Here is an 18,136-nt window from a genome sequence, read left to right as displayed (position 1 = left end):
AGTAATAAGATTTGATCAGCTTTGCACTTATACATTCCATTCAATTTACCAAAAAAATACTGAAATGTACCGTTATTTAAAACATTAGCAAATAAGACTAGACCACAATGCATTGCAAAATACAGAAGATAACCGTATTAAATAAATAGAGAAGACTACTGTTAAAAAGTGCAAAATATTTCCTAGAATACATTCTTTTCTACAGCACATTACTGCTTAAATGAAAAACATTACATTACTGTCGGATTGTGGCTGTTGTTTAACAGCAATTTTTTACAGCGTACAGTTTTGTACCTAAGCCTCCAATAATGCACTAGACTCCATATTAACTTTAACACATCATCTTTTATGTTGAACTTTCAGCAGCCTAACCCACAGTATGAGTGCAAAACAATTCCTGCTATACGTTATCACCCACATGAAGATGGGTTCCTTGTTAAAAAAAAAAAAACATTTTCGAATGGTGCAATTTTAGAAGTCCCTTATGGTTTTGTTGGATCTTAGATTTTAAATATCCAAAGTTGGTTGAAATTGTAGAAACTTTGTGGTGTGTCTGATTAAAACACTGGAAATCCACCAGTCCTTTGCTTTTTTTATATATTTTATCAAGTTCAGGATAATTAATTCTCAAATAACTCCTCATTCCTCCAGGACCAAGGTGCTACATACAGCATAAATTAACAAAATTTAGCTTACCAAGAAACGTAACTAGTTGACTAGCTGAGACAAGACCGATTGACATTTTTTAATTAACAAAAAACTATCTAAGTTCTATACAAAAGAGACAACGAAAAGTGCATGTGCAAATGTGCAAACAGAAGCGACGAAGTGACAAAGCAACAACATGACACATTTCAATTCTTCGTGGTGAGGAGGTAATGAGATAATGAGTTGAGGTAGTGGGAGAAGAAACAGTAAACAGTAAATTTTCCTTGTAGGTAGCAGCGAAGGTAGAAAATTGTTTTGTGCAAATAACAAGTAATAAATATTGTGCAAAAGAGTAGTTACAAGTTGGTGTGAACAATTGTTAGATAACTGTTGATCAATGTGTTTGCTTATGTGTTGTTTATCAGTTCAGTGTCCAATATCACTAATCAACATTAGAAATATTTAAATATAATATTAAATCCAGTCCAAATAATTCAAATAAACAAATAGAAATCATACAATTGGCAAAACAGACTTAACACATTCTAAAAGCTGGACTCAAAGGACATAGTTGGGCGTCCACTCAGCCACCCACACCTCACCTATACAAAGAAGACAAAGAAAAGATGTGAGGTTTATTTATAGACCTTGACCAACAGCGTATGGGTAATTATAGTACACCATATGGTAGTGTAGTTTACCAGGGATTGTGGGTGATGTAGTACAAAATAAGAAATTTAAAAAATAAAATTCAAAACAGGTTTGGCTTCCTGTCAGTAGTGAAGGTCTGCAGTTATTGAACATATACAATATAAATTAAAGTGTTTCTATGGTGATTGCATTCTTTTCTAATGCTTTTATAATTTAATATAAAAAATACAGTAAATGCACTTAAAGCACATGAATTTTACAGTATTCTTAGTAATCTTAGTAATCGGTATACTGTATCCTCACTCACATCATTTACACCGCTCAATCCTGTATACAGGGTCGGAGAGGGTCTGGAGCCAATTCCAGAAGACTTAGTGCATGAGGAAGGGTACACCCTGGACAGGGTCTCAATCTATCACAGGACACACACACATACACACATTCATTCATACACTACGGGCAATGTAGGAATGCCAATCAACCTAATCTGAATGTCTTTGGACTGTGGGAGAAAACCGGAGTACCCAGAGGAAACCCACCAAGTGCGGGGAGAACATGCAAACTCCATGCACACAGAGACGGTGTAAGACAGTGCTAACCACTAAGTCACCATGCCGCCTCAATATATCCTCTTATTGCTTTAATAACAGTATGTGCTCATGATGCATTTTAGATCAACTTAGTAGGTGTGCATTATAAACACCTACTTCAGTAGATGAGATCTGACAATTAACTTGGCCAATATTATGCATTTGCTTTTGCTTACATAGGAGCCTAGAAATAGTACAGATTCTTGTATAGTATGATTAATTTGTTAGATTAAACTTTTACTTTTTATGTGTTAAAAATATTCAACAATTCTCAAAACTATTTTTTATGAAAGAAATCCATATTTTTCGTGTGGCTATTCAAGGCATAATTTTTTACAGTTACATCATTGAAGAACACATAGTTTAATAAGTATAGCTAGCTTCTCTGAAACAACATGACTTAATTATCTAAGTTTAGCTTGCTAGTGTCTTTGAAGTACATACTAGGCAAGACACATACTGTAGGTTTGTGAAATCTATTTACCTGAGAAGACTTCAACGATGGAGCTCCACAGACTGTTTATCCCATTTACTGTATGCCTGTAACCAAAACCGTTTTTCTGTCTGATCTGAACACTTTTCCAACAGCACAATATGACCTTTTAGGAAACAAATTATGGCTTGATCCTAAAATCACTATAATCTTCAGCTTTGTTTCTGCAACCAGGAGGCGTGACGTGTCTCAGTCAGGGTCTATGGCTGACAAAACACAGAGTCATGTCATACTGTGACATAAGGTGAATTTTTCCATCAGGCCGCCGTTTTATTCAAGCGTTTATTTTCAGCATTGTCAGAGAGCCAGGTGACAGTTCGGTCCTCATGTTTTTACTAATGACTGGTTGCAAGAATAGGAGAGAACTGGGTGCGGTGGAGAAACAGTAGCTCGGTGGAAACAGTGGCGTAAGCAGCTACTGCTGAAGAAGGAGTTCCCTGAAGGCTTCAGGGAAGGATTGGGAGCTGGGGCTGCTGCTGGAAAAGCATTTATGAGCCTCCCTAAAGACAGAATTTAAGCAAGGGGCCTGACCAGGGTCATTTAGGCATCTTGTGCGTTCAGCTGCAAATAATTAAATTCACATTTTGATCAAATGTACCAGTGTTTTTGCTCACAGCTTGAGGTAACTTCTCCTAATAAAGGAGTTATAGACGCATACATACATAAAAATAGGAGAGACAGACGTGTCTGCACGATATAACAGTTTCTGAATACGATATTGCCAAAATAAATCAGGAATAAGGAAATAATTTTAGCAAACAGCAGCAGTGTGGAGACCAAATCTCCTGTGATTCTAACTCATTTATGGAAGCGCTTGGTTATAAACTTTGGGGTTTTACACGCTGTCAAAAATACTCTAGGGGAAAAGTTCAGCACAAAGCTGCCATTGTCCAGTGTTAAGCTCTTCACTGATTGCTTACAGACTGATTATGCAATGCAGCTGCACACAGACACACCGTGTTTAGTGCACTTGGCATGGTCGTCATTATCGTCAGCTATAGAAGAAACCTAGCATAAAATCGAATACCAAGCATGCAAATCATGTTTCTACACTACGCTCACTTTGACCTCTCTTCTCCAGTATGTTGCTTGGAAGAAGGAAAAAAAAGTGCACAAGCATGCGGTCCCAGCTATTAGGAGTCACAGGGGTCAGAATCCAAGCAGGAAAGTACAATATGCTGGAATAAACATGGATGAGTTTCCCGCTTAAAAGACATACACATATACATATATGTACATACAGCTCGAGTAAACACAGCTGAAGCATCTGCCTCTGGACACTTTCACTTCTGGACCAGATCCCCAGAATGATATTATACTAGAGTTTGAGCTCTACAAGCGCCATTTACAGCCACATCAATCCTGGATGAGTAAACATGTGGTTCTGCAGCATGTTTGTTAATAGTTAAGATGAATTTGACCATACACTACCATGCAGATCTGTGTACTGGTGAAACGCTGGGGAGACTCTCAGGAGCACACAGAGCAGCTCTTTGTGCTGAGGAACCAGAAAGCATGGGGCATGGTCTCTTTCACACAGCACTACACTTCCGCCTGCTGTTTTTCTTACTATGCTGAGATCATGTAGCCAGCACTTCTATGACAAATGTCGTCAGTGGTGTCTTGGATATTTCTACTGGATCTGCTTACACAGCATGGAGTTCAGCATAAACACACAGGAGGCAGAATGCGTAAAGTGGGGAACAGAGTATGGCAGTGGTGCAGCGCGCGACAGGGCCCACGTGTCTGTTCTTCGTATTGCTGCAAAGTAAACATGAAACCAAGTGCTAGCCATGAGTTCAATGTGAATTCGATTAAGCACTGTGAGGTTTGGATTGTTTTACACAGAACGCGGGGGAAGGGAGGAGGTTATGGAAAGGTTTTAGGTGATTTTCTCTCCAGATGGAGGACTTCTACAGCTCCCATCACCTTTCACCCTCCAGTCTCGTTCTTCCCCCACTGTTCCACAATCAGTCATGGAATTTAATCCAGTGAGGAAGAAGCGAACCGACATCCCACATATGTACTGTATTGGTGTCACATTTAAAGAATGCATCAACTCTTGTAGTGAGTAAAATATCAGCTTGTGGCTTCAATAAATAACTCCTTAAAGTATTTTAATTACAAATAATAATAATAATAATAATAATAATTATTATTATTATAATACACAATGCAACTCAGACATATTTATCCTCACAAAGTTCTCTTCCTGAGAATGTGGGTTAACATATGGATTAAAGTCAGACGCATATTTTTTTTATTCCACTCATGCCGCCGACTCCTCTGAGGATCTTTGTGAAGTGGAGCGCTAAGGGCTGCTGAGCTGGTTTGCAGTTTGATTTGATGTTACTCGGCAAAAGCCGTGTGCAGACTTCAGGTCGGTTGTAAACTAGAGACGCATAGTGAGAAGCAAAACAGAGCTCTATGGCTCCATAAAACACCGGAGTAACATTCTTTACTAGAAAAAATAAATACACACTACAGCTGCTTTAAATAACTTTTAACAAACAAACACCACCTGGCTCAGTCTCTAAACGCTTATAATTATTCCTAATAAAGAGGCCAAGTCGATGGTGCTCTTCATTATGAATGTTTTATGGGTGAGCATAGCCATGAATCAAGCAGCACACCCATCCTTTCCTTAATTAACTGATTATCTGTTTCATGTCTGAGCTCATTATGGAATGATATAACTATTTTGTCTTTGCCTGAAGCTAATTCACATTAAGCAGAACACTCCTAACCATCTCATAACAACTCTCACTTTAGTGAGTATATCCATCATCCTTATGATTGTTTTGTATGTATTTAAAAGGAGTTTGAAATACCAGGTCTCCTCTTAGTTCGTCGATACATAGGAAATATTTAAAAACCTAGCAACAATGTTCAAGTTTACTTGAATACACAGAAGGTTGTCATACACAGTGGCTCCGTCTAAGTGGTACTGTCTTATGTGTCTCATAATTAAAGCATAGCATCACTGCCAGAACAACAACCAAGGTAACCACTTATAGATTTATAGACTCAGGTCCATAATTGTGTAGTTGTTCTGTGGTTTGCTTAAAAAGTAAATGATTAGAGAGCGTCACCATCGTGGGTCTTCATAGAAATGTTTGCTTCATTATAATTTCTGCATCATGTATGTAAACAGCTCGGAATGGCTGACTGCTTCCTGTAGTTTAAGTGTGGTTGTTACTTCATTCAGACATGTGAAAGCAGCAGGGGGTTTGGAATTGGGATTAAGTTGAGAAGATTCATTGAACGTGTATACAGAAAGGCACGCAGAGTTCCCCATAAGATCTATAAATATAAACTGGGCTATATATCATTCTTCATAGCCATCAGTTCTGGCCAGAGCCAAAGCTCGCTCACGCGCGCGCACACACACAGTGTAAATAGACTGCATTCTGCACAAAAAAAAACCTTTGTGCATATATACAAATCTAGGAAACAAGCCTATGTGCACAATTTCAACACACTCCCTTACACATATGCCAAAAATACCATTGTGCAAAAAAGAGTAATGGAAGGTTAATCACATATTAAACGCTTGCCAATTTGCAGTGGTCACATTTGTGGGTTAATTTAGTCTTCCCATAATCCAGGTGCAAATGAGCTCCATACATGTTTCCCAGAGTTATAGATGTTATTATCATAGATAGTCTTGCAAAGTGTGTGTGGTTCCTGTTAAGTTGGGTTGCTTTTGTGCTCCCAGCATGATTTTTTTAAAAATTTTTATTCATTCTCATGTATGGAAAATGTGTAGTTTTTTTACAAACTATTGTAAGACCATTAGGTGAAAGAATGACATAATACTTTTAATACTGCTTGTCTACTTTTGTCACACAGATCTAGTAAGCAGATCTGTCAGAACCACATTAAACACATTGAAGAACTCCACTACATTCAACTTTTGTGCAATGTCTAATTCTCCACATGTAATAGATTTAAAGTAATTCAGTTGATGAGGAACTATTTGCTTAAGGAAAAGAAAATACACAAAGGTGTTCAAGTCAAACCAGGACTTTTGCGCTAAATAACAAAACGTATTTATGAAATTTTAAACCCTTCTTTTATTTCTCTATATAACCCCCTGCTACAGTGCACTAATGTACTTATTCCTGTATTTCACTAGTGCTTGGATACCATCAAGGTAGAAAGATTTCTCAGACATCCTTTAGATTGGCAGTCTTCTGTGCAGTCCAAAAGCAGAGAGCTCTCTCGGTACCCAACATGAACTCTTTCAGAAATGCAGATGTTTGTGAATGATTGTGTGTACAGTTCCCACAGACAGATGTGTCTCTTCCACAAGTTGGCGACAACTTATCTGTCAATTTTTAAGGATCAGGTGTTCCATTTGCTAAATGTTCATGGGAACAAATGCAGTGGGCTCCGAGCCACCTCAACCAGGACTGTCATTCAAGGATCTTCTTTAATCCATTCAAAAGTTGTACTGTGACTAATAGTCTCTTACTGTACTGTGCTTGAAGCCATCTGTAAATGGCAATCGGTTTTACAACTTCAGGCTTCTCCTCATGAAACGTATATTCTTTCATGTTTATTTGTATATTTATTCACTCAAAGAACTAAGTCTGCAGTCAAGGAAGGTTGCTATTATTATCTAACAGGTTGAACAAATGCTTCATTGTTTTCTAGGCACAAATTTTCAGCTATAGTTAAGTACTACACGCAGATCGGAGCAGACGACAGATCCATATTGTATAGTATACTAAAGTAAAGATAACTTTATTGCTAAGATATCCTTTTTTTTTAGTTTACGCTGTGAACATGACTTCATAATGGATCCCTACTCCCTATATAGCGACATATACTGTGTGTGGCCGGTAATAATGAATGTTACAATACCACGCATTATGCCTCAAATATGAAGACATTTAAAATTAACCACAGTATTTAGCTTTAGACTATTCATCCAGTAATGTGCTGGACCTACATCTGCGCTTTCACATGCGTAAAGATTGGGAAGATTGGAAAGAACTTGGAGTCTGTCCAGTCAAACGCCCAACTAAATGTTGTTCTAGCCTTTGCTTCTGTATAGGTCCTCTTAATAATGTCTCTGTTATTATTTTAGTCAACTCTAAAATATATCCCCTTGCCCAAACCGGGGCCTGTGCAGTTGTTTTTCTAGCTTCCCATCAAGGTATGAGAGCTCTGTGCTCAAATATGGCTTGACCTCATATTACATTTACTCTTTATTATTTTATGTATAAAATTTACTGTGGGTGAGAAATGTTGTCCATGGATGCTACATGTTTTTGCTTTATTTTGTGTCCTACTAAGGAGAAAAACACATCCAAGATGACAGCCGCAGCTAAGCAGCAATTCACATTTCATATGAATGAACAATCACAATCAGTGATACATTTACAGTGTGGGAACCTTTATAAGAGATCCACAAAATCTAACTGTTATTATTGTTAAACATGAAATACTGTGTCTATGTTTTTGCATACTGCGGTTTTTACCAGTTTATTTGTTCTTGGGAGTTCCATCTTCTGAGACACCTTTTGTGAAAAGTAGAAGGAATTTAATCCTGTCTGATTTTTGACTTACATGCATGTAGGCCATCCAACTCTGTGCCCATTCTGAGAGGACATGGAGGGGATTTCCACTGACCATGTAGATGTGATTTCTAGACAGTTGATTGTGTAGGCGGTTGTGAAATATGCATTCATTTTTATCTCTTGGCTCAGGCCTTGGAAATGCTTGCTTGTAGGACTTAGTGCTGTTGCTTAGTTTAGTTCAAGGGGGAAAGTAATGGGAAACAATTCATTTCCTGTGTGTATAATATTGGTGGAGGGAGAAGAGAGTGCTTTTTTTCCTGAAGAGATTTGTGCTGAGCAGGTGGCTGAATTTGCACAGAGTCAGACATCGCACAGCCTGGGAAAATCTCTAGCACTACTAGCAGCCAAACATCCTCATGGGGTTATGAATCATCTAAGCATTTTCCACAATCATTCCAATTTTCATGTGTGTGCGTGTGTGAGTGTGTGTGTAGAGGGCAGCTGTGTAGGATTCAATCTGAATACCAGTCAAACATCCAGGATGTATCAGGAAAAAGAATTATTCAACAAACACTATCTGTACCAGGGAACAATGTGGAGAATAGAACTAATCAACATAGAGGGGGAAATGGGGCACCACAGTGTCATTAGAAAGATCAGTAGGTCCCACTAAAATAGCTGAAAGCCAAATACTGATCACTCCCTGCAATGTGGCAAAATGTGGTATAACCTACAGGTCTCTGTAAGATTGTACCTAAAAAAGGTCAACATTGTTGGAAGTTACGGTCAGGCCATAGATGTAAATCCTATTGAAAGAGGGCTGTACACATGAGACACATCTCGTGGGCTTTGTGCATAGAAAAGTGGAATAAAATTGTCAAATCAATTGTGACATATCAAGTCGGTAGTCGCTTACCCAAAATTACTTGTCATGAGTGTTTTATTATGAGCAAAGGGTTCTTTAACAGAATATAAATTAAGGGTTTGTGCCAGTTTTATGTCTAAAAGATTTCTATTTTATTTAGCCTCAAATGGTGTTAGTTGTTGTATTACATTTAAGATGGAAACAGATCTGATGTTACTTATTTTGTGCATCACACAAACCTCCAATTTTTTACAGGGATGTTTTATATCAACTGAATTACATGAAAGCATTAGTAGCCATATGCATCATGTTAACCCTTTTCTTCTGTTTACAGTTTCATACTTTGGGGATAGCTACTGCCGGATAGATGTGGTGCAGGATCTGTTAAGTTTTCATCTGTCACTTCAGTTCAAGACAAGCAGGCGCAGCGGACTTCTCCTTCTAGCCGCTGGAAACAGAGACTACCTGTCTCTAGAGCTCGTCAATGGCAGGTTACAGGTAACACATACACACAAACCTGACCCAACAATATTGTGGCATCAACCTACAATAATTTCTTAAATTATTACTGTTAATAACTTATCAGATTACAAACGAAATACATTACATTTCTCTTGAAGATTTTTTTAATTAGTATTAAATGTGTGTGCTTTAGTACCGAATACTCATTTTGTCTTTCCTGTGGCTAATAATTTGGTTTGGGTTGCATTATAATTTATTTAGACTAAGTCTCATATGTTTTCTTCATTACATATGGATAACATCTCTTCTGGAATTGGAGTGAGCTGAACATTTGAGTTTATATCTGTCGGCACTTAAAGCAAATATTTAGACTCAAGGCCAAATAACACCAAACATATGGCAGAAATTGTTCTCTTTTTTTATGCAACACATTAGGCTTAAAGCCTTGGATGACATCAAAAACACCAACAAAAACAATAATATAATAGCAATGATATAATAGAAATACTACTACTACTACTACTACTAATAATAATAATAATAATAATAAAACTTATACTAATAACTATATTAATGTATTTGCTTCCACAGACAAAAATGGATATGGGCTCAGGGGAAGTGGTGCTGAGCTCCTCATCTGGTGTGCAGCTTAACAATCTTATAGATCATCATGTTTCCCTTACTCTACAAGAAAATAAACTCACCATGACTGTGGACAGTCTTTTTTCAACATTTGTTAATTTGCAAGCAGGGGAGGAACACCTCAGTATTGACATGGGTGTGTTCCTTGGAGGTGTAAGAGACTTGGATGTTGAGTACCTCAGCACAGCTGTTCCCTTTCTCCGTGGCTGTATGAGTGACATAAAGTTTGAGTCTCATCAGTTTAATATTTTGTCGTCAGCTGCAACTCACTGCCATGACACTAAAGATACCTGTAGTAGTGAGTTTGAAGCTGGAGGTGGGGAAGCCACCAGCTTTATCAGTCCAGACTCCTTTGTATCCTTCCCAACCTGGACCCAAGCCAACACTGGTTCTCGCAATTTGGAATTCCTGATGAAAACTACAATCGAAGATGCTATGCTTCTCTTTCATCCAGGTCACAGTGCTGATTTTATTGCCTTGGGCATGACAGGAGGATTTCTTACAGGTGTGGCAGATCTGGGCGGAGGCATGGTAATTCTAAACAATGACAAAGTAAAGCTGGACGATGATCAGTGGCACAGGATAAGAATGCAGGTTGATCCCAACACTTTTGATATAACGGTGGATAGTCAGTCTGTCTCTGTTCCTCTAGGTGGTTCAGAAAAACTGGATCTTGTGGGAAATCTTTACTTAGGAGGTATCCAGGGCAAAATGAAAGATGTATTCCGTGACGACTTCCTGAATCGTATGGAAGATGAGATAACATCTGAGTCTTTCATTGGCTGCTTAGGAGAAATCAAAGTGAATCAGAAAGACAGAAGTCTACAGGACGCTCTGATAACCAAAGATGTTCATGTTAAATGTGAAGGAGAAGATTATGACTATTCCGCCTATTATGATGCGGAACCAACTACAGCTTCACCAACAATTGTGAGTATAACGCCAGCTGAAAGACACTGTTTACCAACTGGTGATATGCCGGAGATCTTTAGAAATGTCTCTAAGCTCTTGGAAGTCACACCTCTGCTGGTTCCAGAGGGGGGAGAGGCTTCAATTGATATAAGCAACCTGAACCCAACTTTCAATTTAGAGGCTGCAGGAATACGACAGTCACAAATAATCTTCACCCTTCAGAGTGACCCTTGGTATGGGCTTGTAGACATGAACATAAACACTAGGCGCACTAAGAAGTTTACTCTCCTAGATGTGGTGAACAAGAAGATTAAATATCTTCATGATGGAAATGAAAAGTTTGCTGATCAAATCCAACTAGAAGTGGTTGCACATGGCTCCAACCTCCCAGAGTGTTTGAAAACTCCCCGCCTTTACATCCTCCCAGTGGAAATTGTTCCTGTCAATGACATACCCCAGCTCAGTGGTGAAGATATTGCACTTACAGAAAATGGACTCACTCGCTTAAGCCCTAATCTTGTCAAAATTGCTGATTCTGATAAGCGGTGTGACAAGTTGATCATCACTGTTACCTCAGATCCAAACCCTCATGGTTACTTAGAGAATTCAGAGCATCCTGGAAGGAACCTAAGAGAGTTCACTTGCAGACAGCTCAAGGATGGACTGATTTACTATGTCCACAGAGGAGGCTCAGTAGATGGACTCACCTTAGAAGTTTCAGATGGTAATCAAATTATCCATTCAGCCACCTTAAGACTCACAATAACTCAATCACAGATAAGCCTCATAAGAAACACTGAACTACACCTCATTCAGGGCACCAACTCCACCATAGGGATACAGAACCTGGCTGTGTCTGCCACTCCCCAAAATGGTGATATCATATTCAATGTCACACAGCCCCTGAGATTTGGAGAACTGCAAATTATCGGGCAAGATGGTGTGCCAAAAAGAGTGTCACAATTTTATCAATCTGATCTGGAGCAGAATAGACTAATGTACACTACGACAACGTTAGCTGATCTCGAGGACACAGAAACGGAGTATATTCATTTTAATGCGCAGCTTGGACAGGCCACTCTTCCAAACAATACATTCATAATTAAGATCATGCCTGCTCAGGACGTAATGGTAAAAATTGTCCCTCTTGAAATTGTAGCAATGGAACCAGGAGTTATCAAAAAGTCTGAGTTAGAATCTATGATAAAAGGAAAGAATATTGATTTGGGTTTTATCAGATACATAATTTGGAAGAGTCCAACAATGGGTGCCTTGATGTTGCGTGATAGAGATCTGTCAGATACTGAGAGCTTCACCCAACAGGATATTGAGGCTGGACATATCAGTTACAGACCAACAATTCGCAAGGCTTTTGATGCTGAGGACAATTTTCAATTTAAGGTTTTAGCAGGGGATCAATACTCTCAAGTATATACTTACCCAATCAGCATCAAAGCTGACTCTAATATCCCTGTACTAACCAATGAGAGACTGTTGGTATTAGAAGGAAATGAAAGTACCCTAAGTAAAGAACACCTCTGGGTGCAAAGCCCACAGTCTACAGACTTTGTGTACAGGATTATACAAGACCCTATCAATGGACATCTCATTCGGGACTCCCCTCCTGGTGTGCCCAGGTTCGAAGGTGCAGTTCGAGTCTTCAGTAATGAAGATATACTCTTAAACAGGCTCATCTATAAACATGATGGCTCAGAGGTCAGTCATGACCAATTCAGCTTTCTTGTCTTTGAAGTAAATACAGGTAGAAGTAATGTCCAGATGGAAGGAGAGGAGGTGATCAAAGGAACATTCCACATAGCAATTCAATCCAGAAATGATTATGTACCTCAGAGGGTCATTAATAAGCCCTTCCATGTGGTAAGAAATGGTCAGCGTTTACTGACCACTGATGACATTCTATTCAAGGATGACGACTTTGGCTTCAATGACACCCAATTGGTTTACGTCCGAGTGGGAATTCTGTCAGGAAACATTGTGTCCTCTGGAGACACTTCACAACCCCTATACCGTTTTACACAGGCAGACCTAAGGGATGGGAACGTTCTATTTGTCCATCACGGTGCTGACCGGGATTTGTTCCAGCTTCAAGTTTCCGATGGGTTGCACAAGACCACAGCACTGCTAGAGGTGCAGGCAGGTGAATCATACCTGCATGTAGTCAACAACAGCATGGTTGTTATAGACTATGGAAGTACCAAGACACTGGATACAAGTGTTCTGGGTGCAGAGTCCAACATGGACATTAGGAGCGCTTCAGAAATTATTTATGATGTAAACACCCCTCCTAAGGATGGCAGGATAATAGTCAGTGGTGTTGAGGCTACTCGCTTCACTCAGGAAGACCTCAAGAAAGGTGTGGTTTCCTATGAGCACAATGATCAAAGCCTCAGGTCTACGGACTCGTTCACCTTTACTGTGCGTGCAAAAGACATGTCTGAGAAAGGCACTTTTAGAATTAAGATCTTCAAGCAAGGCTATTTGTTTGAGCCTCAAGTAACCGCTAATACAGGGATCATTGCATATGAGGGTGAGCATACTGTCATCGATCAGGATAATCTCAGGGTAAGAGTCTGCTTGAATTAATTAAAAATGCTATGAACTTTTTAAAATAATATATGAAATAATAAGGTATAAAATGTTTATTATTACAAACTAGAAAATTGATTTTTTTTATATATATATATTTAATGTTACAAAACTATGCACCATCAAATCACAAGGTTTAAAGCCTGGAGCGTCTGTCTAATGTAGTAGTAGTTTCACCATTCTATTTCAAAAGTAAACTTTCGGGCATGTATGAAAAGCACATACTGTTAGTGAATTTTCTGGATAAATCTGAGGAAATAAGGCTGACTCTGTTAACCCAGTGTTTATTCTTACCTAAATGTAGTATACAGTGATCAGACATAACACTACAATGCAAAACATTTTAAGCCCAACATTGTGTAGGTTCCCCTTGTGCCATTGGGGCAGCTCTGGTCCCGCAGGGACCTCAACACCTTTTTGCCTGCTCAGTCTCATACATGGCAGGCTGTGATGCACTGGGTTTTCTGCTAGCTTTCTTGCTAGCCATTTAATTTTTTCATGATTTGTGCTCCATTAGATTTTCTGTGGAATCAGACTGAGCTGGCCTTTAGTCCATATGGGCATAGATGAGCCTTGGGTGCCCATAATCCTGTCACCAGTTTGTTGCAGTAGTTGCCTTGATGTGGGAGACCCCTAGCGATGGGTGGGAATTGGATACGTCTAAATTCCACTTTAATGTATTCAGTTATATTAGTATTTCTGGTTGAAGCCCAGGTACACGAAAATCTTAATTAATCCCAGTGAAAATATTTAGTTTAGCTTTTATATAAAGATATAATGTAAAGATATCATTGAGTTCTGACCAATGTACAGGCAAAATCTTTTTTTATTTATATAGCTATTGTTCATTTTTTTCACACATTTGTATTACACGTCAACGCAAGTGCAAATCTCATAAGATGGTGTTTAACCCAGGGCAATAAAGCTTGAGCTTATCATATTTGTGAATTCTGATTCATTTATATGAGGTCAGACATTTGACAAAATGTTAAAAAATGTGGTCAAAGGATGATAATTAGAAATAATAATAGATTGAACTTACTTTTTCATTCACATTACCTTCTCCTTAATGTTATTTAGGTTCTTGACATGCATAGTAATGTGGAGTAAATAGATCTTGGTTACAGTCTTTCCAGAAAAATCTATCAAGATATGCTATAAATCATTTTAAATGGAAAAGTTTGAATTGTCTAAACATATTGAATTTCAACAGATTACATGTAATCTAACAAGTTCATGAATTTTTATTTATTTTGATGTATTTTATGTGTGATGATCATAATAGTCATAACGGTCCAAAATATAACAGATTTATTTATTAACACACACTATGCTACTTCCTTCCAGGTGGAGCAGGCTGACATCTCACCTAGTGAGATAGTGTTTAGCATTAAAGAACATCCACATTCTGGCTTCGTGGTCAAACTGACCAATGATACTGAGAGCGCAGTGTCTCCTGTGCTGGAATATATCCAGACTTTTACACAAGATGACATAAATATGGGCACAGTCTTATATGTCTCAGCCTCACTACAGGGTCAAGACATGTTCTCACTAGATGTCAGTAATGGCTTTACAACAGTCGAGGATCTAAAGGTACAGGTGGACATCATGCCCCAGCTCATTCCTGTCCATGTGGGGAACCTCACAGTGAAGGAAGGAAATGCCGTGACTCTTTCCGAGGACATTCTCAACATCACTCACCCATTTTATCGGTCCATTCATATTGAATTCCTCATGGAGGAAGCACCTCAACATGGAGATATGAGATATCTGGACAGGGATGATGACGGGCTTGTGGCATTCACCTGGGACGATGTGAGTACATATCATTTAAGCAATGCGGCACGACAGGGTGATCTCGATATTGCTCTTACACAACAGTTTCACTAACTCCATTAATTATCAACAGATTATAAGTTGTGTCTTTATTGAAGCAGATATTGTGCTCCACCAACACATATACTTCTGCACCTGGCAAAAGTAACAACATGTGACTGGTGGAGCTGTAGCAATTGACAGTTAGTGTAATTAAGAGGGGTAAAAGTAGTTTTAAATTCTTACTGGTACTATGTAGTGTTATTGTAATATTTGAATATTATAAGAAAACATGGGATGCGGAGTGATACATATAGTTAAACGTCCTAGTGCTGTTACAGTACATTATCACCACTTCTGGAAAGTCTCTCGTCTAATCAGATTACTCGGTCAAAACTAACTGACGTATCATTTATTTCATTTCTTTGGTCAAACCCATTAGGGTTGTTTTTGATTACAACATTTTATTCTGCTATGAAAGGTTGCATAATTCCAATTAGGGCAAATGAAGGCAACAGAATGTCTCTGAGTTAGTTTAAAAGATGAGAAGTGAGACATGTTACTCAAGGCTAATCTATTTTCTCTCTAGGTTAGGGGTATCTTTGAGGACAGCCAGGCACAAAATAAAATACCATTTTGTAAATCTTAATTATAAGTCATTCACCAAATAATAGTCGTTGAGCCAGACTTTGATCAAGCCAGTTGTTTGTACTTCAGAGCATTGGTGTTCTTTGTGCTCCAGCGACAAAAGGAATCACTGTCTCCTCTCTTTCTTCCTTTATGTTACTCACATTTCTCTGTTCACAGTGATCTTAGCACTCTTTGAATTCTCTCAGAATAGGCTTTGCTGAGGCTGCTAGCTGTGTGATGCTTACTGCAGTTGTCCAAAGGTCTGCTAGTGGAAAGAGTGAGAGTGAAATGACTGGTCTCTGGTGGAAAGCACTAAGTGCTGAGCAGTGCTGAGCCTCAGGGAGGTGGTTAGACACTGTTCCTAATGGTAAAGCGTGGGGCTTGGCCTCAGCCCCTTCTCTGTTCAAAAACCAGTGGAAACTCTGATGGAGATGTCCTATTGCCCCAAGCCAAAATAAACTGGCCCATCTAATCCTATAATAAAGCATCCACACACAGCTCTCACTGCGCAGTGCCAGCCTCTCAAAGACTCCAGTGTGATGAGGGACTGCGTAGGTCCAGATCAGGAGAATCACAACCTTGAACTTTGTGTTGATTCAGTGTTCCAATAACTGGACCAGAACAGAGGAATGTGAATTGGAATAAATAAATGTCCTGAATAAACATCGACACTACTATTTAATCAGAATGTTGGAATCAGGATGCTAATCATAAGCTTTAACTCTTAAAAATGATATCTCATCCTTGATCTTCAGTGCATATTTGCAAGTGTGGAAACCTTTTTGATTACATTACAGCTAAATTCTAGGGTTCCAAAGTACCTGAAAAATTTCACACCCTCGACACCTGGAAAGCTCATCTTAACATTCGGCAGCATTTAGAGACAAAGTAGTCTGTTGCTAAAGTGCATGTTTTTTCTTTCTCTATAGCATCCTTTTTGTTCTGTCTATAGAGAGTGCTTTGTTCCATAATGCCAGGAACCATAGATGACAGAATTCAGCAGCACTCTAAATGAGATCCATGTTGAGAGGGGAAAAATTGCAGACTGGCTCGGCAAACAGCTGAAACCTGAGAATAATGGTCTCTAAATGAGAGAAGCCTGCATCATTCTCATTATCAGGCATCACTAAGAATTTCTCCATTCACTCATGTGGGACCAGTGGCTCTTTTCATGCTACTGTTGACACTGTGTGTGGCTTAGGGAACTAGAAAACCAGGGCAGTTGCAACAGTTTGTGTTACTCAGCAGAGTCCTACTGTTAGGCTTGGCATGAGACGTAACAGCCACTAAAAGTTGGAATTTATGAGCACAAAACAGACAAAGCCAACTTAATGTGTCAAAATAAGTAGAGTTGCTTTTTCACACACAAACAAAAAAAAAAACAGGGTGACAGATAAACACTCGCAATTTGAGAAAATACTACGATTTTCCCATCTAGGGGAAGCAATCATCTGGAGGCCATTTAAACTCTGCACACAAAACTCTGTTCAATCTGCTATTGTGGCTATCACTTCTTTGTAGCGGCCCCGGGGCAAAAGCACACCAACACATCAGCATTAAACCTGTTCAATAAATGTAGGCAATAAAAGCTAGGCTTTGTGTTTATATCTGCATGAATGTGCTATGATCATATATTAGTTTTGTAGTCTAGGACATTTGGCTCACTACAGACTAAAATAATGTGTAGACTGTGATTTTAGTAGTAGTAATAGTAGCAATAAAAGTAGTAGTAGTAGTAGTCAGTAATAGCAGTATCACTAGTGGTACCACTGTAAACCCTGAGAAGTAGAATTTACTCAAAGCGCTTGGGGAAATCCATCCATCCTTCTAGGAACCTCTCTAATCCGACTAGACGTGGACGCCAATTTTGACCATTGAAGGCAAATGTGACCATTGTATTTATTTCAATTTTGACCATCTCATCAGGGAACCATAGCCTTAACCATTGAGCTACCACTGCACTGCCCAATTTCCTGTTGTTTTAAGTTTTCACCACCAAACTTCAGTTACTACAATAACCAATGAGAATTAGAATCAGGGCAATGGCCAATGTAAAAAATATTGAAAAAAGGACATTTTAAATTTAACATCCAACTTAAAAATCCAACTTACTTATACATTTAGGCATTTGGCAGACGCTCTTATCCAGAGCGACTTACATTTTATCTTATTACACATCTGAGCAGTTGAGGGTTAAGGGCCTTGCTCAAGGGCCCAACAGTGGCAACTTGGTGGTTGTGGGGTTTTGAACCTGAGATCTTCCGAACCGTAGTCCGATGCCTTAACCACT

General features: G+C 38.8%; 1 protein-coding gene across 1 annotated transcript in view; it reads left to right on the top strand.

Moving 5' to 3' along the window:
- The window catches only part of cspg4 (chondroitin sulfate proteoglycan 4), a 46,327-nt gene that overhangs the window by 17,386 nt on the left and 10,805 nt on the right, over positions 1 to 18,136 (top strand). Inside the window, exons 2-4 of the mRNA XM_053484466.1 lie at positions 9,110 to 9,273; positions 9,829 to 13,374; positions 14,746 to 15,216. Coding sequence (XP_053340441.1) covers positions 9,110 to 9,273; positions 9,829 to 13,374; positions 14,746 to 15,216 — 4,181 coding nt within the window. The remainder of the gene's footprint in view (positions 1 to 9,109; positions 9,274 to 9,828; positions 13,375 to 14,745; positions 15,217 to 18,136) is intronic.

Source organism: Clarias gariepinus, chromosome 2 (assembly GCF_024256425.1).
Source record: "Clarias gariepinus isolate MV-2021 ecotype Netherlands chromosome 2, CGAR_prim_01v2, whole genome shotgun sequence".
In the NCBI taxonomy this organism is placed as follows: domain Eukaryota; kingdom Metazoa; phylum Chordata; class Actinopteri; order Siluriformes; family Clariidae; genus Clarias; species Clarias gariepinus.
Note: the sequence above shows the minus strand (reverse complement) of the source record. Positions and strands in the feature narration are given on the sequence as shown.